The 27,740-nt window shown below is 38.9% G+C and overlaps 4 protein-coding genes across 6 annotated transcripts; 2 read left to right on the forward strand and 2 right to left on the reverse strand.

The window, feature by feature from the left end:
- Positions 1–100: 100 nt before the first annotated feature.
- LOC131445337 (phospholipase B1, membrane-associated-like) lies at positions 101–5,904 on the reverse strand. The gene is made up of 16 exons (XM_058616350.1): positions 5,266–5,904; positions 5,114–5,151; positions 4,512–4,605; positions 4,274–4,332; positions 3,964–4,031; positions 3,774–3,808; positions 3,506–3,626; positions 3,230–3,281; positions 3,048–3,128; positions 2,708–2,773; positions 2,528–2,619; positions 1,501–1,582; positions 755–856; positions 583–678; positions 436–507; positions 101–328 (listed from the first exon to the last, which is right to left on the reverse strand). Exons 1-16 carry the CDS (start codon positions 5,324–5,326, stop codon positions 212–214), a joined length of 1,236 nt encoding a protein of 411 aa, XP_058472333.1. The 5' UTR covers positions 5,327–5,904; the 3' UTR covers positions 101–211.
- A 349-nt stretch (positions 5,905–6,253) lies between these two features.
- On the forward strand, positions 6,254–9,947 carry LOC131445339 (uncharacterized). Its single transcript, XM_058616353.1, has 6 exons — positions 6,254–6,402; positions 6,977–7,049; positions 7,578–7,671; positions 8,168–8,284; positions 8,523–8,628; positions 9,397–9,947. The coding sequence occupies exons 1-6, from the start codon at positions 6,361–6,363 to the stop codon at positions 9,520–9,522; spliced, it is 558 nt and encodes a 185-aa protein (XP_058472336.1). The 5' UTR covers positions 6,254–6,360; the 3' UTR covers positions 9,523–9,947.
- Positions 9,948–10,001: 54 nt separating this feature from the next.
- On the reverse strand, positions 10,002–15,802 carry ahsa1b (AHA1, activator of heat shock protein ATPase homolog 1b). The gene is made up of 9 exons (XM_058616351.1): positions 15,578–15,802; positions 14,405–14,595; positions 14,067–14,149; positions 12,770–12,887; positions 12,467–12,558; positions 11,616–11,744; positions 11,380–11,481; positions 11,180–11,231; positions 10,002–10,971 (listed from the first exon to the last, which is right to left on the reverse strand). The coding sequence occupies exons 1-9, from the start codon at positions 15,655–15,657 to the stop codon at positions 10,799–10,801; spliced, it is 1,020 nt and encodes a 339-aa protein (XP_058472334.1). The 5' UTR covers positions 15,658–15,802; the 3' UTR covers positions 10,002–10,798.
- Positions 15,803–19,719: 3,917 nt separating this feature from the next.
- cdca4 (cell division cycle associated 4) lies at positions 19,720–27,317 on the forward strand. 3 transcript variants are annotated; one of them, XM_058614925.1, is made up of 3 exons: positions 19,720–19,890; positions 23,656–23,796; positions 24,594–27,317. In XM_058614925.1, the coding sequence occupies exon 3, from the start codon at positions 24,603–24,605 to the stop codon at positions 25,569–25,571; it is 969 nt and encodes a 322-aa protein (XP_058470908.1). In that variant the 5' UTR covers positions 19,720–19,890; positions 23,656–23,796; positions 24,594–24,602; the 3' UTR covers positions 25,572–27,317. The 3 variants fall into 3 exon arrangements, with proteins under 3 accessions (XP_058470908.1, XP_058470906.1, XP_058470905.1); XM_058614923.1 differs by having other exon boundaries at positions 23,659–23,796; XM_058614922.1 differs by lacking the exon at positions 23,656–23,796 and having other exon boundaries at positions 19,722–19,890.
- Positions 27,318–27,740: the final 423 nt, after the last annotated feature.

The raw sequence follows: 27,740 nt of genomic DNA on the forward strand, positions 1-27,740 counted from the left end.
GAAAATATGGAAATACATATATACAAATTCATACATACAGTACATGTACATACAGTATATATATATAGTATATATATAATAAAATGTCTTCATCCATTCATCTTTGTTATGCTTTATTCATTTTAATCACATGAGAATTACAGTACCACTTTTGTTTATTTTTTTTGCCTTGATTGTAAATAACAAGTGTTTTTATGTCGTAGGATCACAGCTACGGTGAGTGAAAGGGGACAAGCGACGAAAAGAGTGTCATCAGTGTGAAGGCGAAGCGTTTCAGCGTGGCTGTAAGTGACGCCTCTCTGGGTCTGGTGTAGATGTAAGGATGCTCCTGCAGAAGAGTCAGCAGACAAATGAGCCCAACACCACATTCTACTTAATAAAAATAAAATAAACAATATGACAAACTCCCCAGGGGGTCAGACAAAAGTTTTGTACCGGTGGTGGACAGATGGGTTTCATCGGCTCTAAAAATGTCCTTATCCTGTCTTTCCCTCCATCAGGCTGAAACTGACAGTCAGACGAAGACAGAGGGTTTAAAAGTAAGATCTTCACTCGTATAATAATGATCAATCAACGTGATACCATGTTGTTCCACAGTCCTTTGGCGAGCTCCTCGTGTCCCTTCACGCTGAAGTGTAAGCAGTCTGCTGTGAAGAAGCTGAAGTCAACCGTCCCGTCCTGAAATGAGGCCATAAAAGATGAAGTGTGTGTGTTTTAAATGTTGCGCGGGTGCATTTTTCCATGTGAGACTCACAGGAAGTCTTGGTGGTTCTGTGTTCTCCATAAAGGGCTGCAGAACAACAGCAAAGTCCTTCTTGATGAACCGATCGCTCTGCAACAGCTTCTCCAAACGTCTCTACACAAAAAACGAGGAAGTTGTTAGTGATAGTACTTTATTCATATTTCTAATTTCTAAAATCAGAAGAAGAGTTGGTATTATGGTCTGTATTTACAGTATATAGAGCTTTTTTTACACTAAAGTTTTCACCCATTCACACACTGCAACATGGAGTGAAGTGTCTTTGCTCAAGGACACATATAGACAGACTAGCAGAGCCAGGAGTTGAACCCACAACCTTCCAGTTAACTTTTACTTCTTAAACTTAAGTACATTTTATTTTAGAGAATGACTTTTGATACTTAAGTGCAGTTAATGTCATGAACTTTAAGACTTTTACTTAAGTAATATTATATGAAAAGAAAAGTGACTTCAACTACGAAACTTCTACGAAAGTCATTTCCCGGTAACATACTTTTAGTTACTTTATCCAAGAGTGAAAAGGCTGTCATTTAAAAATAAATACAAATACAACTCTGTTATGTCATGAATTCTATAGTTTATGGAAAAAAGTTATTGATCAATTACGGTGAACCGTCAATGACTTTTTAACTCTTTACTTATCTTGATAAAAAAAAAAAAAAAAAACAACAACAAATGGAAAAAATACAAACAATTTAAATAAAATATGACGACTAGTGCCAACAACAAGACAAACACACCTGAAATTCATAGTTAATCTCAACCAGCTCCTGCAGTTCAGGTGAGTTCTCTTCAGGTTTAATCAAGCAAGAGCAGAAAACCCTGTGAGCAAATTATAGACGATTACCACACTACTGGATTATAATAATTCAACCAGATAACACATTATCAGATTATCACACTACTGGATTATAACAATTCAACCAGATAACACATTACCAGATTATCACACTACTGGATTATAATAATTCAACCAGATAACACATTATCAGATTATCACACTACTGGATTATAACAACTCAACCAGATAACACATTATCAGATTATCACACTACTGGATTATAACAATTCAACCAGATAACACATTACCAGATTATCACACTACTGGATTATAATAATTCAACCAGATAACACATAATCAGATTATCACACTACTGGATTATAATAATTCAACCAGATAACACATGATCAGATTATCACACTACTGGATTATAGCAATTCAACCAGATAACACATTATCAGATTATCACACTACTGGATTATAACAATTCAACCAGATAACACATTACCAGATTATCACACTACTGGAGAATAATAATTAAACCATATTAACACATTATCAAGATTATCACACGACTGGATTATTCATATTTCATAGGATTAACACATTATCACAGTTCTAAATTATTGTAATTTCATCAGATTAACCCTAACCATCAGATTATGTTATCAACTTGATATAATTGTAATAATCCAATAATGTGAAGACGTGTTAATCCATTTAAATGATAACTTATCAATGTGATTATCTAATGACATGCTAACCTGAGGAAATTACAATAATCCAATACTGTGATCATGGAATAATGTGTACACCTGATAAAATACAATAATCTAGGAATGTGATAATCTGATGAAGTGATTATATTTCAAATTGAATACATTTACAATAGTGGGGGGAAGTAAGGGATAAAGACCTATTCTATTCTAATCTGGAGGTTTAACTTGAATTTTAATGTGAGAAGGAGTTAAAGCAGTAGAAGTTACTTCCGAAGGTAACAGCCCAGAATTGGTTTGTGTATTTTCCTCAGAGGTTTCATCGGCGGAATCTGCACCAAGTTCACGATGGTCCTGGGAATCTGAAACCAGAGGAGGTCTCTTGTGTCACGTCCAGCTGGAGACACCAGGTGGACGTCTCATTTTTAGGGCACAACATCAACACCTCACCTCGTTCATCATCAGGTCCAGAGCCTCCGTCATGTGGTGAGCGAAGCTGTCGGGGGAAAACAGCTTCTGTAGAGGGTCGGAAACATGAGCAGCTGGTCAGTTTTACAGCACATAATATACTGTAGGCTGTAAGTAAACATAGAACAATAGGAATGATCAGAACTAATACTATAAAAGCAGACTTTAATGGGTTTTATAATAGGACAGATTGTGATTGTCCTTCACAGCTTTTCTATACACTGTAGTTAAGTGTGGGGAGATTTCACCTGGAACCACACCCATCATCATTGTTACAGTAAGTAGTATTGATTTAAACGCTGTAGTACACTTTCCTTTTTACCTTGTTTTTACAATAATCGCAAATGTCGTTCATGCCGATCAGCAACGTCACCACCTTCCAGTCCTTCTGGAAGTTCAGACCCTGGAGAAGAAGAAGAAGAAATGTCAGGTCACTTTGAAGAGACTGATGCCACTGAAGTGAAGGAAATTACAATTTATGAAACTCTGAGCTCTGAAACATACAGGATGAGACTTGAAAGTGTCAATCATGTTTCTGATCTGGTTTAAGATGTTCCTGTTGGACACACACACACACACACACGAGTAATAGCTTTTGTTAAAATGAAGTTATTTTGCATGTCAAATAACTTGCAGCTGTAATTATTCTTGTTCTTAAGAAAACATACAACAGGCCCATACAAAAAAAACATCTCATTCTCTCTGATGTGACTTACAACACTGAATAGTGAGGTATGTTAGGTTCATCTAGCTAAAGAAATAGAGGTCAAAAAGTCTCACAGCGTGTTGTGGCCGGTGACAGCGAAGTTAAAGCCGGTCTCACTGACGCTTGTGGGGTTACCGTAAAACGTCATCTCCGGAGACAGACCCAGCAGTTTGGGATTAAAGAGTTTAAAAATGTCTGGAAACAGAAATTTAAATAACTTAAAAAACAAATTCAGTTTTTCTCTATGCACGTCTTATTCGTTCACTATGATGTCATTAAAATTTATTTACAATTATCTTCATATTTTCATAGTTTTTTTGTTAGTGAATATTGTGAACTTACTTGCCAGTGTAATGACATCTTTGTGTCCTCCGATGCTGCAGAAAAACAATAATTCCATGTATTAAAAAAAAAACGGATGATAAATATGTGTAATTTAAATGCTGTTCATGGCTTGTTTTGGGCAGTGTCACTAAAGCAATAACTGAATGACTTTTAATTTTTACGTGAAATATAGAAGAAGTGATTTTACCTCCACGACATATGACGATACTCATATGCTATGGAAACAAATGTGGAGCCGTTAGCACCACAGGCTGTCTGCACACAAACAAACAAACAAACAAATAAATAAATAAGCTGCAGACACTATCAATCAAAAGTAAATTCCATTACAATATCGGCATGTTTTGTTTTAGCAATTAAATAATAATTATTACAGGGTTTTTAATAAATAAAAATAATAACACTCCCAATAAAAACTGATGGGATTCATTTACAATTTCTGTCAATAAAACACAATAAAGTGAAATGTTTTCTTGGTTATTTTAATCTTCACTTACAGTTAAAGAGTCTCCCAGTGCAGCGATGACTTTTACGTCTGCAGCTTTTACAAATTCAACTATAACACAACAAAAAAAACACAAAACACAGGAAAAAATAATCATAAAGACACAGAACACATTATTTAAAAAAAAAAACTAAATGATTAAATCTGTGATCTGTGACTTTTTTATGAAGAATAAAAAGTAAATATTTGATTATATTTGACTTGAGTGTGACAGGATTTGACTGAATCACCTGACGTGGGGACGTTTGCAGACGGACTCGTGTCGTGACAGTGAAACAGAGGATGAAGACGATGACGATAAGGGAACTCTGCTCCGTAAACATCCTGCAGGTAAAAAGACACAGTCACACGTTCATGAGACGCGAAGAGAGACAAGGTCACAAACGTTTTGTCTGTAAACAAAACTTTTGCTTTCATTAAAAAACAACAACAAAAGTTTTGTTTTTTGCCAAAAAAAACACAAATTTTTCTCTATTTCTCTAGATTTGTGGCATATTTTGTGCATAATCTCTTTTAATGTTGTTTATTATTGTGATGTTTGTTAATCCAGTTGTTGGAAAAACAACATTTTCATCTGAATAAGGCTTATTCATATTTTTAAAAAGGTCATAACTGAATACTAATGTTATATATGGTAGATTAATTATGTAAATGTGCATGTATGTAAAGAAAATGACATATTTTCAGATGTAAGTTACTGTATGTGTAGATACATTCTTGAATATAGCACATTAAGGTAAAATAACCAGATTTGACTGTGTCTATACAGATTATATAATGTATAGAATTTATGAAAAATGCATTTAAGTGCCAGAGAAAGAGAGAGAAATACCTGTTGGACAGAGTTTTGTCCTGCATTCAGTGTTTGTCCTGCAAGAGGAAAAGAAAAAGTGAACGCGTGTCTTCATAATTCAACCACAGAATCGTTCAAATTAAAAAAACTACAGTGGAATGAAAGTGTTTTTGGGTTTTTTCATCACCTACCGCTGACATGACAGTGTGTCACACACACAGAGGCTGCGAACAGCACAGACACGACAAACATGTTTCTACTTCAGAAAATGGAGGATAATATAATGCTGTCTTTAAGGCTGCATTAATGTTTTATGACCCTTGTAACGAGTAATTATGAACCTTATCTTTGACCTTTGTAGCGTAAAGCCAGCGTGTTCTGAACAATAACATAGATCTGTTTAATAAGCGGGCACTAAAAGGTTAAAACGCCCATAAATGTTTAGTGTAATAAAGGTTATTTATTTCATAATGTTGTGTGTGTGAGTTTGTGTTGTCTCCCTGCCAACAAAAGAACAAGAAAATAAAAAAACAAAGAAATAAAACACTAATGGCATTATCAGTTATTGGCTAAATTATTATTTTGCACCATTCTCTTTTTTTAATGGTTTATTTTTAGCTGATACATTTTCAATGTAAGTAGGGTTAGGGTTAGATTCCATTCTACCACTATGTTACTTTAAGACAAATAAAATGTCTAAATTGAAGTGAAAAGAAATTTGCATTTGTTTTATCAAAGTAATGATCAGTTTTCTCACATTGTTGTAAAACAAATAAAACAAAATAATGGATTTAATCCCAAAAATAAATTGAATAGACATGCAGAAAATCACGTTCTAAAATCTTTTAATTTTGAGTAAATTAAAAATTCAAATAAAAATAAAATTAGCAAGAAAACCATGTCATGGTCATAGAGGTTGACCCCAGGTGTGTGTTTTTTAGTAAAATTATTATTTTTATTATATATTATTATATAATTCACAATAATCTGCGAGACTCAACTTAAATGTAATGATTTTTTTAATTAACGTCAACATTTTGTGATAAAAATGAATCTGAAGAGTTTAAAAATGTGTAACTTTGGTGAATTAAGGAGGCGCTGGGTCGTGTGACGTCATGCCGGGGTCACGGGGCTTGACCGCAGGTTGACCTCAGGTGTGTGTGTGTGTGTGTGGGTTTTTTTTTTCAGGTGTCTTCTCCTGCTAAAGGTAAACAAATGGACTCGGCGGCGGTTTGCGGTAAAAACATGAGAAATGTGGTCGAACGGCGCGAACTGAAGCGAGTAAAATGCCCGGAAACAAGAGGAGATTTAATGTCCGATTCCCTCCGGTGAGTTTTAAACCCGTTTCCCTCTGGATTAAACCTGTTTTTTAAACTTAACGCGCTCCACTCACGAGGAGCTACGTGCTAACGTTAGCGTGGAGCGGCTGCTGCGTTCAGGGACGGTGGGAAGCCTCGCAGCCACCGTAGCTAAAACAGTTATTAAATCGGGAATTACAAGTTAAAGTCTGTAAAGTCTAAATTAATTTGTTTTGAATTGTATGAATTCAATTGATGAATCTGTTGGTTATTTTCTTGATGAATCCAGTAATCGTTTAGTCCATAAAATGTCTGATGTTGATGAGTGTTTACCAAACCTGGAAATGATGATGTTCTCAAATGTCTTGTTTTGTCCACAAACCAAAATGGTTTAGTTTAAATTATTTCCTTTGTTATACAGAGCAAATAAACCAGAAAATATTCACATTTAAGAAGCTAAAGTGTTATGTTCGATTCTATGAAATTATCTTAAATATGAACAGTTCATTTTCATACCTCCTTTCTCTCCAAACACTTCAGATAAGTTTCACACTCATTTGGTCTAATAGTGTGTTAATAGGTTGTTTTATATGTTTACTCACAGAGTCGAATCAAGAAGATCATGCAGAAGGACACCGAGGTCGGGAGGATCGCGATGGCGGTTCCTGTGATCATCTGTATCCTGTCACACATGAGCAACATTTTTAATCTTTTATCCATTAACTTTATTTGTGATTAATAGCTTTATGATTGATTAACTGTGTATGTGATTAGTTGTATCTGTATAAGTTTAGTGCCTTCTCACTGATTTTGTTGCAACATATTTTCTTATATTATATGGCGGCTCACTCCCTAAACTTTTTCTTATGAAACACAAGGCATGCTGGGAGTTGTGGTCCCCTTGGTGTGTTTTATATTATATTTAAAAACAAGTCACTGAAACTCAAGTAACTTATTGGTTATTAAGACGCTAAAATTCTCCACTGGAGCTTAAACTAATGTTTTCTCTGCTCCAGGTTTTGCAGTAAGAACCTACGTTAGTAAACAAAACAACAATAATCGATAATTCTGAGAGGAAAAGAAAAACAAGTGATACAGACTGTGATGCTGGGAGGAAACAATCAGCAGCAGACTGAGACCAGAGTGTGTAGAGAGTGTTGTTGTTGTTGTTGTGTAGCAGTGACGTCCTGAACCACAGAGAGCAGCCCGGGCCTTGGAAATGTTCCTGAAGTCTCTGTTGACTAAAACCTGCGTGATAACTCAGTCCAAGCTCAGCACCGTCATGTCTGTCGCTCACATGTGAGTAAACCTGACGATTCCTCAGTCTGAAGATTTGTTGTAAATCAAAGTCAGAGATTCTCCTTTTCACACATGATACAAGTCGTAGTTTCAGTGACTCGGAGAGGTTTTTCCTCTCACTCCTTTTTTTGTATTTGGAGCCAAAGAAAAAGACTGCTTATATGCTGATGAACAGAGTAATGTCGCTTTTCCATTATACAGTTCTAGCTCAACTAGAGGCCTTAGGCGTGAAGTCTGACACAAGAATCAAAGCCAACAATACGTTAAAAATCCCTGAAAACATGCGTTAATCACTAGCTAATGCAACTAGAGGCCTTAGGCGTTAAGTCTGACACAAGAATCAAAGCCAACAATACGTTAAAAATACCTGAAAACATGCGTTAATCACTAGCTAATGTAAAAGTGGTGACAAAGTACACTCTACTTCTGTTTTGAGCCAAGTCTCAATAATAAAAACGTTGAAGATTTGCATGTGAACTGAACGTTTGTTGTGCAGGAAACAGTGCATCGAGTCAGAGAAGCTCTTCTACTTCCTGAAAGAGCTGACTGAGCGATCGACGACTACGGCAGCCCAGAGGGACAACAGAGGCATGAGTATGTGGCCGCTGTACAGGTAGACTCCAGCGCTCTTCCGCACCTGTAACCAGTGTGTGTGTGTGAGGATTATATTCATTTTTGATTTATTCAATGTTATTGTAAAGACGTAGAAACGGCAACGTCTTCACACCGTTTGTTTAACGATGATGTGACTCAGCGAACACTCACACACGAAAAGGAATCTGGTTTTTCAAAAAGAAAGATTTGAAATGATGAATCCATTATTTGAATGTTTGATTTTTTTTTCTTTAAAGGACCAAACAATATGAAGTTTCAGTTAAAAAAGCCACTGATGTGGATGAAAAGAAGCCGGCACCGAGGATGAGCCTCGACTCAGTCGACCACGACTCCAGCTCCAGCGTATGTTCCTGAAAACAGTCTTTGTAGCTTAGCTAACATGCTAGGTAGCTAATTATCATTCTTTCTTAACAGCTTAGCTAACTTTCTAGGTAGGTTCTTTCTTTCGTAGTAGCTAATCTAACTTGTTAGGTAGCCAATGTCGATCCATTTTAGTAGCTTTGCTAATATGCTAGGTAGTTTCCATCTTTTTTTCAGATGTCAGATAGGTTGCTAATTTCTATCTTTCTTTCTTAGGTTAGCCAACTTTCTAGGTAGCTTATTTTTTCATAGAAGCTAATCAACCTCGCTAGGTAGCTCCTATCTTTTTAAGTAGCTTGGAAAACATGCTAGGTTGTTTATATATAGCTTTTTTTTATTGGTGGGTTAGCTAACTTTCTAGGTTGCCTCTTTCATTCTTAGTAGCTAACCAACCTTGCTAGGTAGCTTCTATCTATCTTTCTCAGTAGCTTTGCCAGAAATGCTAGGTCATGCTGGGTAGCTTCTATCTTTCTTTCTTAGTAGCTTTGCCAACATACTAGACAGTGTCTGTCCGTCTTGTCAGTCAGTCAAGACATTTTCAAATCACAAGGAGCTTTGTTTCCGGTTTCGCAGTCTGGGTCTTTGTGGTGACCTCTACAGGCTGAAATGTTTATTACACTCCAGATAAGTGAGACTTTAAAAAACCCTCAAACTATGTTCCCTTTTCCTCCTAGCATCAAAGAAAGACAATCATGTTTCTGTTTACATTATTGTTGTTATTAATTGATTCACTTCCTGTTCCTCCTCCAGGAGTCGGAGCTCTACTCTGTTTATGAAACCAGAGGAAAAAACACTGAATTTACAGCCATTTCATCTGTTTTTTGTTTGAACATTTCTTTTCATTTGAGCTGCTCAGTGATATTTACTATGACGTAGTTCGACGTTTGCCTGATGAAATTGTTTTTTTGGATAAACTTGAGATTTTTCTGTTCGATAAAAAAGACGACCTGGCTTTTTGTTTTGGGTCCCTTTTACTATTCTTATGTTTCAGGGTTGTGAAAAGAAAATGTATTGATTGTATTTTTGTACCATAGAAAGTTAATCGTTTTTGTTAGTGAAGCAGATGTTTTGTTCACTTTTTTTTGATCGTTAGTTTTAGACTCTGCATCGTCTTCGTCTGACTTTTATTTGGTCACAAACAAAAGTGAAACTTGCAGTAAAACCAAACTAAGTGCTTATTTTTCCTGAGCAGAAAACTTTTTTTTTTAAAGCACTTGTAAATTAAATGTTTAAAGGCAGAAAACATTTTGAGTATGAACTGTGAAAATAAATAACCTAAATAATAAATAAGCTCATTTCAACTGGTTTGGGTTTCATAAATTTAATTAAGATTTAAAGATAAAACTCACAAAAAAAACAGATACAGGAGTTGGTTTATTCCAATAAACTTATCAAGTTTTTTTACAGTATGATGGGATGAAATGAGAGGAATAAATAGACGCAGTTTTGTTCTAAAAGCTTTTTTTTTTTTTTAAGTGAAAATTTACAATCATGTCTCTGTTGTTGCTACGCAAGATACCTGCTTTAAGAACTTTTAACAGTTTTTCTTATGATCCAACACTGAAAAAACATTTGCTGGAAAGTGGAGCTGCTCTGATCACACACACTGACATTAGGACTGAAAATGTGTATGAATCCGGTGTAAAAGTACAGTACTGCTGAGCGAGAAGTGACGAGTAAAGGTTTAAATTCAGTGGCTGCTGTTACTTCTGTCTGGATCATGCATCTGTGCTGAAAAGCATCTTAACTGCAGTTTTTTTAAAGCAACATGACTGCTCAAATTAAAGAAAAGCAACATGTTTTTTTTTTTTTTAAATCTCGAAGTGAACTACATTTTTATTTAGAAGTCGAGGCCAATTTGTGTTAGTGGTTTGATAAATTCTTCTTTGTTTTATTGATTCCATTTCTCATCGCAAAGGCACAGTCCATTTACTCTCCTAGGACTGAAATACTGAAAGGACAAACAAGATGTAGATTTAAATACGTTCAGAAAATTAAAAACATTTACACCCAGACAGGTTGCTTTCGCTGCTTTCTTAAACTCGTGCTTTGACTTAAAAACCCGACGTCTTGTGCCCGAGACGTTATAGGACAAGATTTTGTAACCCCCCCCCCCCAAAAGGAAAAGAACAGCGTGAACAGTTTGCCGTCTTCAGTAGAGCCGCGATCCGAAACCAAATGTCTGTTTAATCGCTTCAAAGTAGTATCTCTTCCATCCCTCTCTCGTCCGCTCCTCCTCGCTTTCGGGAACACCCGCCAACTCCAGCCTCAGCTCGGTCTCGCTGCTCCGATCCAAGAAGACCATCGTGATTCTCGCGTAATGTTCTGTACGACAGAAAAACAAAACACGCTTGTTGTCCCACGGAATCGACTGGGACATTCGAATTTGTTTTTCCCTTTAGCTTCCATGACCAACGCTATTTCAAATCCCACTGGTGCTTTTCCATGATACAGTTCTAGCACTACTCGGCTCGACTCTCCTGTTTGTATCAATCAAATAAAAATATTAAGACTATAAAAAGCAGAAACATACCACTGGGCCAGTTGTTATATCTCCACTTCATAACTATCTTCTCATCAGGAATCTGGAGGCAAAAAAAAATATTTAAGTGGGTAAAAAAAAAATCCACACATTTACGTCATTAAAAAATATGCGACAGTGTTGATATACACATTTAAATGTTGAACATAAATATTATTTCCAGGATTCTAAAGTTTAAACGTTGGTCTCACCAACTCCGTGAATACACCCAAAACGTTTCCGTCTAAAAGACGGAACCTTCCTCCTTTGTCTGCGTCCACCGAGGCTGAAGCTCGCGTGAACGCCTGCACCATCTGCACACAAACCACACAGAACCAGAACTCCGTTAACCTTTCACACTTTGTGATCCGCGACCCGCTGCATGTTCAGTGACGGTGAAGAAAAACGTGAGCCAAGGCGACTCTGGCGCAGAGCACGCGACGCTCACCTCCTGGTTGAGGAAAACTCTGTAGAGATCGGCCGGTGAGGTGAGGAAAGTCTCTCTCAGGCTCAGCTTGCAGGTCGGGATCTTGACGCCGGTGTTGACCGGAGCGGTCGAACTTCCTGGCGCAGAAATCTATTCAAACACAACCAGAACCACAGCCTGGTAAGAGAGGAGCTAACAGAGCTGGTGCCAATACTGGTAGGAGTCTTCTAACTCCAGTAGGTGGCGCTGTATCGCCTCATAAGCTGAGTGCGTATTGAATCAGTTTCCAGTTGACCTTTACGTCACACAAAAACAGAACGGTGAGGTGGAGCGTGCTGTGGTTCTATGTTTCGTACCTGCTGTGCATGCTAATCGTTATTCAAATTATTGTTTCGTCGCCTCCTTCTACTTCAGGATCAAAGACCGTGGAGGACATTTTGGTGCGTGTGCAGAACGCAAAGTCTGACTCCAGTCCGACTAAGCATATACACACACACACACACAGGAGTAATCAGACTATGAATCACATTACGCAGGTATGTTAGTCCGACTAAGACTAGCTCAATTGTAGTCTGACTTTCCTGCAACAGAACATTTCACATACATGAAAACAAGAAAGTTTAAACAGATTTCTTTTGTTGCGTCTCAGAAAGAACTGGACTAACGTGATTTGGTAGCAGACTAAATTTGTAATATAGTCTGACCTCTCTCATAGTACGACATAGGAGGGACAAACATTATTGGACAATGACGTGACTGCCATGCTTTCATGTTGGTAATTTGATATCTGGAAAGACCAACATATGAACATGTATATATGTATGGAGGGTTTAACAGTGAGCTTTTGAATTTGATGTTTCAGCAGCACTGACCTGAGTTTTATCCAGCTTGGCTTTGGACTGTGACGTGGACTGAATCGTGGCCATACCGTTGGCTGTCGGCAGGATCATTCCCTGTGTGAACTCTGCAAAAAATATAATAATAAATGACTGCACAACCTTAGTGGCCATGGGTTTTTTTGTTAACGTTATCTTAAATATTTAAGTAGTTAGAGTTAGACACAGCACATCTAGAAAATACATGACCAGCAGCTGATGGCGTTGACAGTATTTTAAGAGTTTAGTTTTGACCCTGATTGAATTTTAAAAAAGGTAGGGAAAAAAACCCTCCCTTACCTGTTTTTAAATACCCCACGTAACTGTCCAGGGCTATGCGAACTTTGTCAGCTCCTTTAGTTTTCATCAGGTTGAGCAGCGGCGTCTCAGGCTCATCTTTGTTCAACGATACAGAAACCTAGACCAAGATCGACAGGACAAGCGTCACCAAATTTACTTGAAATTAGCAGGTTTACCCGGGATTTGTTTATCCCGAGTATAGTCTTTTAAACTATGAAGCTGTGATACATTTGTGCCATTTCAGAGACATAATCAGGGTTCCTGCACCATGGCTGACATGATTCAGAGACTTTCCAGGACCAATTCTCCCAAATTCAAGGACCGAACGTGCTGACAGTTTAAGATGCGGAGGTAAAAAGCATCTTCATCCATGGGATTTTATTGATTTTCCGCACGCTCTGCATCTGGATACGTGATTGTCCTTGGGATCCTTGTCAAAGTCATGCTTTGTCATTGTCTTTGGGGAGACGTAAATCTGAGAATTTTCATTTCCCAGGCATCACTTCATTTGCTCGCTCTTGTTTAATGTTACTGACACATAGAGAGAAGGCCCTGCTGGCCCTGACAATATCAAAAAAGTATTTTTTTTTTATTATTATTATTATTATTATTATTTATTTTTTAATAATCAAATAAATGTGTGTCTGAACGTGTCTGAATTCAATTACTTTTTCAGTATGTTATGATTATATTTCCAGAAAGAATATGGTAATTTTTTGTGAAGCTGAGCTGGATTTTCCGGGATGTCATTAAACGCATCATAGCTCCGTGGACCTGCTCTAGTAATATTGCTGGCCTTTCGTTGAAGCTGCCATTTCCTATTTGGTTATAACTTTGACTGACGTGTGTCGTCAGCCAAGGAGGAAGGAGTAAGACCTACACCGAAGAGGTACATCATTTACGGTAGTTCAAGTGTTAATGATACATTTAAAACATTTTTTAGAAGTCTGGAGGACTTCTGGAAGGACAAAACTTGTGAAATTGCGGTGGCTGATTGACATAACAGAAGATGTGGTGGTAATGATGCAGTAGCCTATAGATGCGCAGTGGTGTGCGTGTGCGCTATGGTTGTTGCAGATCAACTGTCACATGAATATAGTCAGTGTTTGTGCGTGTTTTTTGTTTTTTTCTGAAGGCCCCGACTGAAACCCCACGGTACACTACTGCTCACACGTCGTTCTGTGTGGAATCTCACGTCAACGGCAGAGAGCGAGAGAGACAGTGTCCACAACACCACTAATAATTGCTGATTAAACACATTCCTACTAATTAAACACCTTTACTGAGTGAAACTCACATCAAGGTCTTCCATGTCATTTTCATCAGACAGATTTGGAACTTCAAGTGTTCCTGTGTATTTGATTCCTGATTTTGAAGTTCCTGGATATAAAAAAGAAGAAAGAAAGAAAAAACGTCAGTACAGACTCAAAGACATGTTTATTTAATTTAAAACTGACTGCGACAACATGGTTTTGATCAGCTGCTCTCTCCCTCTCCTCTGCACGCTACTCAAGAATGTGAACGAGAAAAAGGGAGACAAACAGCTGCAAGTAACGAGGTCAGTTTCCTGTTTGTTTCGTTCATATTTGATCAGCGAGGTTGCCGTTACTGTGAGGTAAAGAGTCGTGTACTCACCAGTCCAAGTGGCTTTCAGGGTCCACTCATAGAAAAAAATAAGCTTCCCTTTGCGGTTGTTGATGGAGGCCTCTCCTTCCACCTTGCTCACTTCCGTCACCTCACAAGTGCCCTGTTCGTTCTCCACACTCAGTCCCACCAGCAGAAATTTCAATTTGTCTGAGGACCAGTTTGTCGCATCTCGTTCGGTCCTGCGGAGAACAAAGTGATGAGAAAACAGACGCATACAGGTAAATGACATATTTTTATAAACTTCTTTAAGGCGGACACAAATGTGGCCATGGATTAAGAGTCAGTTAGGGACGGGCAGTCCGAGTTCAGGACGACCTATGACCTACGTACTAAAAATGGAACGCACCATACTTGCAACAGAAACTCTGTACATAGATCCTAGTTTACAATATTATTAATGTTCTGCTCATGATCATATTTAAGCAATTTTACCCCGTGGATCATTAAAGTATTTCTGAAGTATCAACCCACCAAAACAGTTTAATCCGTTCATGGCTGGCTCAACCGTTTTTTTTTTCCTTTTTTTTTCATTTATTCTATAGTATTTTGTTGTGGTTTTTACTACTAAAAACATGGATATTCTATACTGTCAGTAATGGGTGTCCCTATATATTCTGTACATTATCCATGCTTCTACCATAGCACACACTTCTACCGAGCACAAATAATGTCATTACAGGTAATAATGTTGCATTGTTCCTTAGTAGGAGACAATTAACATTGTATTTTCATGCTGCTACAGTATAATATTCACCAGTAAAACAGTTATAATAATGGTTTCATAATTGTTATTAACACATTGAGTTTCTATGTCGTGAAATGTTGAGTGTAGAGTTGCAACAACGAGTCGATTATTTATCGATTACTATGGCCCAAACAAGTACTCAATTAATCTAGAAAATGATCGACAGTTAAGTGTAACTGTGCACTGCAGTTATGTTAAGCCCGGCTACATGCTAGCAAATTTAAAAATAAAACGTGAACTTTGACTCAGTTGTAGTAATCAACAGTCAGTGTTTACCGTCAACACTAACCGACAGTAAATATACATATAACGACTGGTTATCGTTAAAAAAAAATAGCTTAATGTGTGAGTGTGTGGTGTTAGCATTAGCGTGCTAGCTAGCTAACAAACTAGCACGTCGGTGTGCCTCATCTCACCAGTGCCAGTTGTTGACATTAGTCGCGTCCGCTCTTTCCTCTACGATCCAGCGAGGGTCTCCTTCTCCCCACTTGGCCATTTTTAGTAGCTGAGCGGCGCTGATAAACGGTCGATGCGGTGAGGAGGTGAGTTTGCCGGTGACTGTTCCCGGTGCACGTTGTTTCTAGAAGCGTCTGGTCGCCGCTCGTTCTCTCTCTCTGTGTGCGGCGGTGCTCACGCGTTTATACGCCGTGCACAGAAAGTACTAGAAGCGGAACGTTTTGTGGAAGGCGCTCATAAAATGTCCGCCACCCCCCCATTTCCTGCATGGAGTAGTTCCGCGTGCAACACGTTTTTAAAAAACAGACAAAAAAGTGTTTTGAATAAGAATATTGTTGTTATTAAAATCAGAGTAATGACCCATAATATGCATCAAGCTTCTTCATTTTGTCAGAAAATGACAAGAAAATCCCCCGTTTTCAATAAATTCATTGACTGCCCGCCAAAATGCAGGTAGCGCTGCAGGTTAGACTGCATTAGCAAAGCTAATATTTAGTAAGGTTAAACCCATTCACATTTCCCATCGATTATTACACCATTTAATACACGTTATGTGTTAGGTTTGAAGTGTTGGTCTATGTTCGATGTCATATATTATGTTCAACTACTCAATGAATGAGTTGTTCCACTGAGATCCAAGATTAATGCAGTGACGCATAACAATCATCGAGCTCAGGGCTGTTTCCAGCTTTGTGGGGGCCCACACGCAAGATGCTGTTTGGCAGCCACTAGTTTACCAAACTATAATGCAGAGATTCCGAACCCATGTTTTCAAACTCAGAGTCTCCTGAGATGACGGATACCGTTGTGGGTCGTGAGTCACCGTGTAAGAATACATGTGCAGTAGGAGTTAAAGTATAGAGCAGATGTGGAAGGTAACTTACAATGCAGTGTCGAAGAAGTTGTCGACTCAGCCTTTTGGGCACATGGTCCACCTTAGGCAAAATAAAAATGATCACCTGAATCAGCACTTTTCACAAACAATTCTTCTCCTAAAAATAATGATAATAAAAATAATGCTGCCCTCCACAGTTCAAATCTGTCAATCCGCATTTCAACAATTTCAGACAGTTTAAATATATCCTTCCTGAAAGGGGAGGATAAACGATCCTTATCAAGCCTTATCACTGTGGAAACAAAACTTTCTCTGTTATGTGTCTTTTTTGTTCTTAAAAACATTTACATGAATAAGAAATATCTTCAACCCCCCGAATGACTCTAAACACTGTATTGTACTGTACATAGTGCTGTAACACTGTGTCATAGAAAGACACCAAAAATTGGAGAAACGCTGCTTCCACGTGTATAAAAAGCTAATACAATAAAAAAAAAACCTGTTCTAGTGCGTATGAGCCCTAACCAAATAAACCAACAGCAGAATGTAGATCCTCTGAGGAGTGTAAACACTTCAACAATGTCAAACTTTGAAAGGTGGCACACAACTGAATAATTTCCTCTTCACCTTCACCTTTATGAGCAAACCAAACCCCTGCTTGTTCCTGAGAACAATCTTTCAAGTCGAAAGTTTGCAAAAATCAAAAAGCATAAACTAAATATTTTATGGGATGAGGATATTGGCGGCAGGCGTTTGTATCAGATTCAGAATGAAGTAAGAGCAGGGAGGTCACCTGGTAGAAATAAGAGTGCAACACGAGACAGGAGAGTCTCAGCAGTTGAATTATTTTAACTGAATTCATCTCATTTCATCAAAGTGCAAGATGTGATGCAGACAATGTGGATCAGATCAAGTCTTTTCTGCACCAAATATACAAATTAAAAGAAAGTTATTATGGAACAAACTGGAAAGCAAAAGGTTTGAGCACATGGACCTTAAAATAATGTTCATTTAAATGTCACATCTTTGCTTTTTATTTGACATGACACAGCACTAATAACAATATGAAAGAATTCTGTAAAACGTCCTCTGAAACACAGAGGAAAAGAAAAACAAAAACTTTAGTGACGCAGTGTTTTGTGGCTCTTGGAAAAACCTTTTCACTTTCACATCAAAACAACACTGTGATTATCACATTTATTATTATTATTATTATTATTATTAATAATAATAATAATAATAATAATAATAATAATTAACCCTATTAATTAACCTATTAACCCTAACCCTAATAATAATAATAATAATAATAATAATATTAATGATATTATTCCCAGAGTTTGCCTTTTCAAATGTCAGGTTTTGCTGCTTTTCTCTGTTTTAAATCATTATAATAAACAGTAAGTGGCTCCTGATGGAGAAAGGAGACACTCATTATCATTACTGTTTGATTAATCATCCATTACTAAATGAATTGTCAGCTGTTTTGGTAATCATTTAATCTGTGTCTTTCTCTGATTTTTTAGCCTCTTAAATGTGAATATTACCTGGTTTTGTCGCTCAGTATAACAAAGAAATCATTCAAACTGATTGGCTTTGGTTTGAGGACAAAACAAGACTTCGGAGAACTTTAGTGTCAAGCAACATTACTATGTTGGCTTTGAGAACAATAAAGGGAAATACATTCACTGTATTTGTTTTGTTTTCCAACACATTTTAAAGCCAGGTGTAACAGGTTTCTGAAATAAATATCATCTAATTACCATGAGTGAAAACAACCAAAAAAACCCAGACATGGTTGATGTAATTAGCAGCAGCATAATGACTGATTATTACACTTGTTGGGATAAATGGTGTTTTTTGTGTGTAAAATTACGTTTTTACAGGTATTTAAATCACTGGTTATACCCACTTCTGTTATGTAAGATGTGTGAGAAATAACACTAACAAATAAAACCCAAAACAGCTAGAAAGATAGATGGCTAGCTAGATAGTAGATAGTTGGATGTTTCTCATCCAAACAATGTCAAAGTCGGCACTGCACACACCTGCCAAGTTTGAAGCCTGTAACCAGTGGCGTGCACAGAAGTTTTGGGGGGCAGGTGCCTTATCGGCTGCCTTATTATAGCAGTGAGAGATTATAATAAGAAAACATTACAGGCACTGTGGCACATGTTCAATGTAATTACATATTTATTTATGTCAACATGTTAAGAACTAAAGGTGTCAGAACTGTTGTACAAAGTATCATGAGTGAGTGTAGAGTGAGCATTGCCACATAACAACGAACTTTCAAAAGGGCACTTGCTTGGTCCAGAGGGCAACGGCAGGTGCTATAGCACCACCTAGTGTCTACCTGTGCACGCCACTAACTGAACTGAAACTACGTAAAACACACACAAATCTGGCTGTTTTGGCTAAGATGGTGGCCCCTGTAAAGCAAGGCCCCTCATAAGCCTGTACAAACAGGTTTATTCTTTGGCTACGAGAAGCAGACAACTTTTGTTTTAAAGCGATTATACACCCATGCATAACATACTTCTTCTCGCAAAGGTGCAACACTGCCCTCCACAGTTCAAAGTTCCTAATCACAAGTCCGTAATCGCAGGTCAAAGTTCAGATCAAAGTTCAGATCCAAGTTGTCCTACAAACAGTGCCCCCTTTGATTACTTTGATCAAAGGAAACATTACCGATTCACTACTTATAAACGTACGACCTTTGTTGATGGGGGGGCTGTGCAAGAGATGGAATTCCGGGCGTTCCTGCTGTGATTGCAGGTGTGATTGAGAGCTTGGACTATAGGGGGCACCATTGAACCTCTTGGAAGCGGCTCTTTTTGCCGAAATATGTGTCGCATTTTTACGGATAACACTTGTGCTTTTTCCGTTCAAATACCGTCAAATTTGGCAGTGTACATGCTGCCGACATTACTAAGTCACTGGCCAAGTTTGAAGTCTCTCAAGCGAGCCGTTGGATAGTTTAATGCGATTAAAAGACAGACATTCCTTGAATGCATATACAGAGCTAAATAAATGTGTGTTGTACGGAATCTAAATCCATGTCTGACTTTTGTTTTGTTTCTCGTTCTTGACAGCAGCCATATTTTTCACATTAAAGCATCAGTGGGAGAGAAAAGCAGGGGGAAAAAATGATTAGAGAGGAATCCCAGGCATATGGCTGCAGCTTTTTTTCGGCTCCTCCTCCCCCCTGCTCTCTTTCTCTCTCTCTCTCTCTCTCTCTCTCTTTCTCCCCCCCTCCTCCCCCTCTGCTCTCCCTCCTCCTCCTCAGCAGCAGCGGCAGCAGCAGCAGGAGAACAGACAGAGGAGGTAGTTCAGTTTTTGAAGCCGTGGCATGAATGATCTCATCTGAACCTGATCTCCGCTTTCCCTGCCGTCGATCCTATGAGCCAGACGGGAATAAAATAACACAAACACCAGGTGAGGACTTCACGCACTCACACAAAAATAAACAAACACAGACAGGCTCGGTGGTAGAGGTTTCGACCGGGCGGCGGTTTGTTGTTTTTTGGGGAACTTAAAAGAGCCGAGCAGCGGTGAAAACTCTTGTTTTCGGCTCGAGAGGGAGGAAGCACCGCGGAGGATGGGTGGGCGCTTTTTTGGCTAATTAGCTTGCTAGCATTCTTTTATTTTATTCTTTAGCTATGGGGGGCAGTAAAATGGAATCACCACATTTCACTAAAATGGAACGAGTGCCAATTAATGTGTTGCCCCCATGGAGGCACTATTTTTCCGTCTGAGTCGACATATTTAACCCGGTTAGCCAGTAGCGGCAGCTCCGTAGCATAGCTTAGCACAGCTAGCCGGTTAGCCATTAGCTACTAGCGCAAAATGGCCTCATTGTCGCTCGGTGGCTCTGATGCTGAAAAGACAAAGCATGCGGCAGTGACGGCCAGCGGCCCCGAGCCGCAGCTCTTGGACGGGTTTACCGACTCGTTCGCGCCGCTGACGGCGGTGAAGACAGTGTGTTGATGGCTGGGAAGCGTTCAAATCAGCACCACCGTGTTTTCAAGTTGAATTATTAATTTAGCACGGAGCTAAAGTGTTAGTGCTGGTTCCCAGTGTGTGCAGTGGGGGATGGGTCGTGTTAGGAGCCATTGACGTAAAGCGAGGCTGCATCTTGTTTGGCTTCTGGCTCCTAGTATTGAAACGACACACACACACACACACACACACACACTGTGTTACTATAAACCTAACAATGGTTTATACTAAAATATACATCTTTTAATCCCTGTGTAACACACTAGTATTTGACTCGAGTGGTGTTTGTAATTTCAGGCAGGTTCATGCTTTTTTTTTAACCATGATTACTCATTTCCTGGTTTGTGCTCGTCACAGGTTTTTTTGAACACCATATAGTCAACATTTTGGTGTTAAATCTTATGATCACGTTCACTGTCATGACGTACAATTTAATTACATGTTATTTTTGAAACTGAACTCAGTCATGCCAGTTGAGCATCTATAGCAGGCAACGTAAAGCTCTTTTAATCCCCCTTTCAGTAAATAAACACTGAAACTTCGTTCGTAGTAGTTCAATCCATGTGCAATTAAATTTTACAGTTTGCATGCTCAATTTCACCCAGTATTAACAATTTAATGCCAATGGTACATGTATATGTTTTTGATCCACCAACTTGATAAATACTGTAAAACGTTATTTTTTCATTTAATACAAATTAAATACAGATGGTATGTTTTCAGAAGGTAAATTACCCCCACAAATATGGCAAATTCACCCTCAAATGGCCTGTTTTGGACACTCATTCACTGTAATAATCTAGAACAGATATGGCACATATGTTATTGATATACATCAAGAATTATGCTAGACTGTAAAATGAGTGTCATTTAAAATGTTTGATGTGGCCATGCACTGTGTTATTTAGTATTTTGTCCAAAAGGATGCTGTTCTGGAAAATTGGTGGGTATTTTGTCCTAATAATTAGGAAAACAAGTAATCAATCATGGAATTGATTTACATTTTTTGAGTACTTGTTGTGGAGAAAATGCACAATGCAACCTGAGATCAAGGTGATTACTGTGACCGTCAATCACAATCAAACAAACCCGCACAATTAGAATTACTCATTGAAACTATCAATTATCAAAATAATCTGTTAGCCTCTTTCTGTCAATTTCAGACTTACAGCATCAGAATATGATAAAAGTATTGGCTTTTTTTTTTGATAAATGAAATAAAGGTATACAAAAAATATGAATGTAAAATAATTGTTTAGCTGCACTCCTGTGAGCATTAATCACAGGAGCATTAATTGAGATTATGGTTATTAATATACAATGTATGCAACTGTAGTAAATATGGTTGACTTACAAAAATGCACATTGCATTTGCTGCATTTGCTGTAGTATTTGTCTGCTGTGGATGCTTGATGACCTTGATATAATAAAAAAGAAATCAATTTCTTATTTTTAATTAAAATATCACGTAAAGCAAATGTTATTAATTATTAATTTAATTTAAAATCTTGGAGATTTATCCTCAAAATGACAAACTATTGGGTGTTCTAAAACGTTCATTTATATATTTGCAAAAAATATATATATATATATATCTCGTGTCCAAATCTGTTTTCTCTCCTGTGTATTATGCTTTGTAACAAAAACAAATTTGTGCCTTCTCTTAGGTTGTATCAAATCAAAATCATATTTGAATTTTGACACCTTGTTGTTTTTGTCTGCAGTGAGATATAGTGCTCTCTAGTGTTTCTTATTTAACAGGGGCCCCGCACAATTGCACAACACAAGGAAGACATGTGTCTATAATTGATTTCTCACTCTTTTGTATTTTAGATCTCCAGGCGTCTTCATACATGACCTTTTTTCCCCTATTTTGTCCACTGTCAGGAAATGTTACTCTGCATTTTTTCTTTGGCTTGAAAGCGAGGACTCAAAGAACTCCCGACTCCCGAACAATCATTGTCTTTTAGATACACACGTCTTTGTTTGGTGTGGACTGTAAAATCTCTTGAAATGTGGTGTGGATGTAGTTCAATCATCTGATCAGTCAGGTGAAGACAGCAGCTGTTATTAAATCATCTCTTTCTGTCTCAGAGAAGCTCAGCAACTCTTCTAAGTCAGTTCTTGGTGAACTAGAAATCACTCTTGATGTCATTTATAATTTGACTGAATGAAAGTATGTGGTGTTTAGTCGTCACACCAGGGTTTTTTTTAGCTGCATAATCTGAGTGCATCATGTTTTCATTTTGAAATTATGTATAATTTGCACAGATTATTGGATTTCAGTTGTTTTGTCGTTGAAGATTAAAAACATATTCTGCCTTGTTGGTTTGCAGATGAATTGTGACAATAACCACAGTTTCTCAGAGCATTTAGTTTCCACAGAAAAGCGGGCCATTTTTGTAAAACTGTTAACAACTCTTTGCTGTTTGTTTTTAATTTTGAGTCCCAACATCTATTAATCTTTTTTTTGTGACTTTCTTCTTTTTTTAACTAAATGTATCAGTGATAGAAAATGGAAGAAAGTGGAGTCATTCACCCAAATGCCCTGCCCACAGGTTTTTACACACACACTCGCACACACACACACACAGACCCAGCCGGACACTGCACACAATTTCTTTCCCCCTGTCTGATGGAAAATTAAATGCCACAGGCTGCTGTTCAGAGCTCACTCTCCTGTTTAACGTGCATCCCATTCATTTTTGGAGTCGGAGGGCCTTTACTGTCAGTGTTGTTCACTTCCTTTTAAGACATTTGTGTGTACGAAGTGGTGTGTAATAAGGAAGTTGACTCTATTTTTTTCTTCCCCTCCTCAGTGAAGAGAAAGTGGAAATCTTGTTCTACTGGTTTTTGAAGCGTGGCGTGCGTGCGTAAACCTGGAAACCTGATATCCCCTGTAAATACTAGTGGTTATTTGCACTGTTTTGTGAATATTGTGAATGCTGTTACTTTTCATATCACCTTTACCCCCCCTTAAAAGCACCTTATTGATTAGGAAATCCTATTTTTTTGATCACAGGTGGCACTGGGACAGAAAATGTCACTGATCATGTAACTTGTGTGCTGTTGTTTTTTTCTTCCTCCTGACAAAGGTTTGTCTAGTCTGTGCTTACTTTGATGCAGCGTCCGTCTTTAGTTGGTAACCATGCTATTTTCGGTGGCTCGGTGGTCTGTTAAAAGTGTGGTTGTTCCGCCCAGCAGGAGTCTTGCCTCTGACTGGCCTAAAATGGGCAGAAATGGTGCTGAACAAAAGCTGCTTGTCGCTCGTACAAAAGTACTTGAAGCGTTGCAGCCGGGACCAAGCTGCATTGCTATTGCCTGTGCCTCTCAACAGGAAAGGTAGAGCAAACTTTAAGAAAAAAAACAACAACTACAACAAACTATTTACTGTTTACTGTATAGTGCATAGAGACTTGTAGAGCTTAGTTTTAAAGTCACAGCTGCCGTTGAGCAGATTGTAGCGCTAACTTCCTCACGTCCACACACACACATTACACCACATAAGGGCTGTCATTTTTTCTCTCTTAAATTTGAGCATTTAAGCGAATGTGTTTTACAAAACAAATAACCAAACGAAATACTATATATTTTTCTAATGGGCCAAGATGACATTCAAAATGGATTTCAAACCTTTTTTGTCGCATTCCAGCATGTGCATACATGCCCCAACAAAAAACCAAAATATTCATATTTAAGAGGCACAAAACCTGCTATACTCGTATACTTCTACTCAAATCAGTCAACCTATTATCAAAATTGTTGCTGAATAATTTGTCGATTAGTTGTGCAGTACTTCAACTAGATGCGCGTACGCAGAAATGGAAGAGTCGCCTCACTGGGTTACAAAGAGGTTGAAGATAGAAAGGTGGTTCTAGGTTGTATATTTAGATCTCCGGTAGTTTTTTTTTTTAAAGTTCCTACCTGTATTCTGTGCGGATGAAAAGTGACAGCCCTTCACCACATAAGTCATTAAATATCACACATTTACATAACTTCTTCTTTTCACAATCACCACAGCTAGTGAAAAACAGTAGACATTTGATGTGTTTTTCAGTGTGATAATGTAATATAAGCTCAGTTAAATGTTTAGGTGTCTGGTGTTTGACTGTGTCTCTGTTTCCTCACCATCATCGCAGATAGACAACATGTTCCCGAAGGGCACCAAGCGCAAGTTCTCAGACTCGGCGGAGGAGCCGGTCTCCAGTGGCGAGCAGGCCCAGGCGCCATCATCTGCATCTGCGGCGGCGGCGGCGGCGGTAGCGGCAGCGGCGGCTCGGACGCTGTCGTCCTCGTACAGCCTACAGCGGCAGTCGCTGCTTGACATGTCGCTGATCAAGCTGCAGCTCTGCCACATGCTGGTGGAGCCCAACCTGTGCCGCTCGGTGCTCATCGCCAACACGGTGCGGCAGATCCAGGAGGAGATGACCCAGGACGGCACCTGGCAGATCATGACGCAGGCCCTGGCTGCTGCCCAGTGTCCCACCGACCGCCTGGTGGCCACCGAGGTGCTGTGCCGGCAGACGGACGCAGCAGCAGCAGCGCAGGCCGGCCAGAGCCCGAAGCCCTACTCGGTGGTCGGTCTGGACGAAGGCTACCACGCTGAGGAGGTGGTGATGGAGGGAGAGGTGGAGACGGAGGTCACCATGTCCACCTTGTCCCCGGTCTCCCCTCAGATGTCCTCGGCGTCGTACTTGGCAGGACCCTTTGGGATGGGGCCCTGCTGGGAAGAGGAAGAAGACGACATGGAGTGCGAGGACGAAGAGGAGGAGGAGGAGGAGGACAGCGAGGAGTGTGTGTCGGAGGGAGAGGAGGTCGAGCGGGACCACCTGAGCGGAGACTCCAGGACAGGGGAGCAGGTTTTTGGGACCTTTGAGATCAAGCACCCGGCGCCGCCCCCTGACCCTGCGCTGGAGGAACTGTTTTCAGACGTGGACCCGTCCTACTATGACCTCGACACGGTGCTGACAGGAATGCAGAGCTCGCCCAAGATGGGGCCTTATGACCTGCTGGAGAGCCTTTCTTCTCACGGGCCCACGGCTCTGAGCTCCAGCTCCAGCTGCAGGTCGGACCTGAATGAACTGGACCACATCATGGAGATCATAGTGGGATCCTGAAACAGAACATTTCCTCTGGCCTGTCCTGATCCCACAGACTCTTTCCAGACTATGCACAGCACACGTGCATGTTCTGTTTGTGGTATTGTTACGCACGGACACTGTTGGCGGTTTTGGGGCGACTTGGGAAACTCACAGCGAGCCGCGTAGATTTTTTGGGATGTGCTGTTTGTAAGAGATGTAGTTATTCTCCTAACGGCCATGTTGACGAGTCGGCAGCTTCATGTTTTATTGACTAAATCGAATAACGTTGGACGTTGAAAAGGGTGAAATTGGTAAACTTGGGGATTCACGTGAGCCGCAGTTAGTTTCCCACTATTTCCCCAAAACTGGACAGTTGTCTGTGAGAAGGCAAAGATAATTACCTATACCATGATGCATTCTTATTTACGTATTTTCCATGTTTTCGTCTGTCATTCATTCTGTCATAACTAGCTCCTCCTGGTCGCACTCTGCCGTTTATTTTTATTTTGTCCATTTTCTATTTATTGTTACATGGACTGAGGAACAATTCATCACACTACATACACACACACACACCAGAAAAACCAGAACAAATTGTAAATCCAAATCTATGAATCAATGCATATTTTCCTAAAGATTTGAGCAATTATGAATGGAATATATGTATATGTACGTATGTGTATATAGAAATATATTTTTTGCATTATACAGCTGGGGGGATTTTGCAAGTATCATTTGATATTATTATTATTGTTTTTTTTTTTGTCCCCTCCCAGGCGATTTTTAAAATTTTAATGTAGCCAGACTTGAGACGGTGTCTTCCCAATGGTTTGGTAAAAAGAATAAGTCAACTGTAACCGCTGTCAGGACTCTGGCATCGTCACACACCTTTATCGGCGCTGTTCCTTCATTTTCCTCTAAAGCTTTACGTCGGGCAGGGAATTTACCGCGAACCACCAAAAAACACACATGTGCGCTGGTTAAGATTTGTCTGCCCTTTGCGGAAAGTTTACATTCACCACGACGGCAAATTTCACGTAAGTTTCCTGCCCCTTTATCGTCTTTACACATCTGAGAATCTTGACAACAATAAACAGCAGCTTCTCCCTGAAGCGTTTGGAGAAACCCCGGACTGAAAGCTGCATCAACAAGCCATATTTCTTTCTCCCGTTTGTCTGAACGACAAACGAAGAGTTCTTCTCTGTTAACCCATCTAATTTATTGTTGTTTTTATTTATTGTATTTATTATATCTAGGTACAGACATGCCATATCGACTTCATTGGCCCCGATGAAATTATATTTATCCAAATTTCGCCCCTTCATTTTGAATGCAGTACCTATTTATTCCTCACATTTAAAAAAAAAAATATTAAAAGTAATAACAACAACCGGGTTACTATTCAAATCACTATGCAGCTCTGTCATACGCGTTTCAAAAAAATGATTGTATACGACTCCAATGTCCTTTAATTCCTTTATGCAAACAGTTGCCTTTTCTCCTCAAGATGTGGAAAAATCCAATGCATTTTTCAAAATTGTTCCTTAACGTGATGAAGAGATTAACTCAGGCAAACAAAATGTATTGAATAAAATACAGTATTACGACACGCTTAATACCTTACCGCAACACTCCTGAAGGATGTCACTCTGGTCTGAATGGGAGCTAGAAACTTCAAAGACTAATTACCGTTGTAAAATGTATGCATTTTTTTATATTAAGGAAAAAAAACATTGTAGCATCTTTGTAAATATTTTTTATAATAAAAGGTGCAACTATAAACTGTGTGTGGTGTCATTTTGTTGTGTTTCTTTGTGCTTAAGTGTGTTTTTAAGAGTATGTTCCCTGCTTTATTTTTACTAATAGGCTGCTTCTACTGACCGAAAACTTAGCTGTTCCTGTAAGGATTTGCATATCCACTGCAAAGGAAACCGCATAATGCCTGTGTATCCGTACATGTCCCTCTGTAGGGATGTAAAATAGAAACAAAAAATGCAAAAGACTCAGTGTTGGAGTGTGTGCTTTGAGGTTTAACTAAACCCCGTGGTCGTGGAGATTCATAAATATGAAGCAAATCAAATCATTGTCTCACAAAAAGGCATCAAAGCTGAATTAGTCACAAGGTATTTGTGCATTTAAAAAAAAAAAAGAAATCTTGTAGCTCACTCTGCGTGTTGGCCCTCCGCCCGCTCTTTGGTTGGCCTA

The sequence above is a fragment of the Solea solea genome, chromosome 18, assembly GCF_958295425.1.
Source record: "Solea solea chromosome 18, fSolSol10.1, whole genome shotgun sequence".
Taxonomy (NCBI): domain Eukaryota; kingdom Metazoa; phylum Chordata; class Actinopteri; order Pleuronectiformes; family Soleidae; genus Solea; species Solea solea.

What these genes read in the sequence shown, in the direction of transcription:
- cdca4 (XM_058614925.1), top strand. Translation starts at nt 24,603, where the DNA reads ATGTTCCCGAAGGGCACCAAGCGCAAGTTCTCAGACTCGGCGGAGGAG.
- ahsa1b (XM_058616351.1), bottom strand. Translation starts at nt 15,657, where the DNA reads ATGGCCAAGTGGGGAGAAGGAGACCCTCGCTGGATCGTAGAGGAAAGA. An exon ending in CCTGAAAGCCACTTGGACTG is followed by an intron (nt 14,150 to 14,404) that starts GTGAGTACACGA and finishes TTTTATATCCAG; the next exon opens with GAACTTCAAAATCAGGAATC. An exon ending in CGTGGGGTATTTAAAAACAG is followed by an intron (nt 12,559 to 12,769) that starts GTAAGGGAGGGT and finishes TATTTTTTGCAG; the next exon opens with AGTTCACACAGGGAATGATC.
- LOC131445339 (XM_058616353.1), top strand. Translation starts at nt 6,361, where the DNA reads ATGCCCGGAAACAAGAGGAGATTTAATGTCCGATTCCCTCCG. An exon ending in GGCGGTTCCTGTGATCATCT is followed by an intron (nt 7,050 to 7,577) that starts GTATCCTGTCAC and finishes CACAGAGAGCAG; the next exon opens with CCCGGGCCTTGGAAATGTTC. An exon ending in GTCATGTCTGTCGCTCACAT is followed by an intron (nt 7,672 to 8,167) that starts GTGAGTAAACCT and finishes TTTGTTGTGCAG; the next exon opens with GAAACAGTGCATCGAGTCAG.
- LOC131445337 (XM_058616350.1), bottom strand. Translation starts at nt 5,326, where the DNA reads ATGTTTGTCGTGTCTGTGCTGTTCGCAGCCTCTGTGTGTGTGACACAC. An exon ending in GCGATTATTGTAAAAACAAG is followed by an intron (nt 2,774 to 3,047) that starts GTAAAAAGGAAA and finishes GACCCTCTACAG; the next exon opens with AAGCTGTTTTCCCCCGACAG. An exon ending in CTGGGCTGTTACCTTCGGAA is followed by an intron (nt 1,583 to 2,527) that starts GTAACTTCTACT and finishes ATTTGCTCACAG; the next exon opens with GGTTTTCTGCTCTTGCTTGA.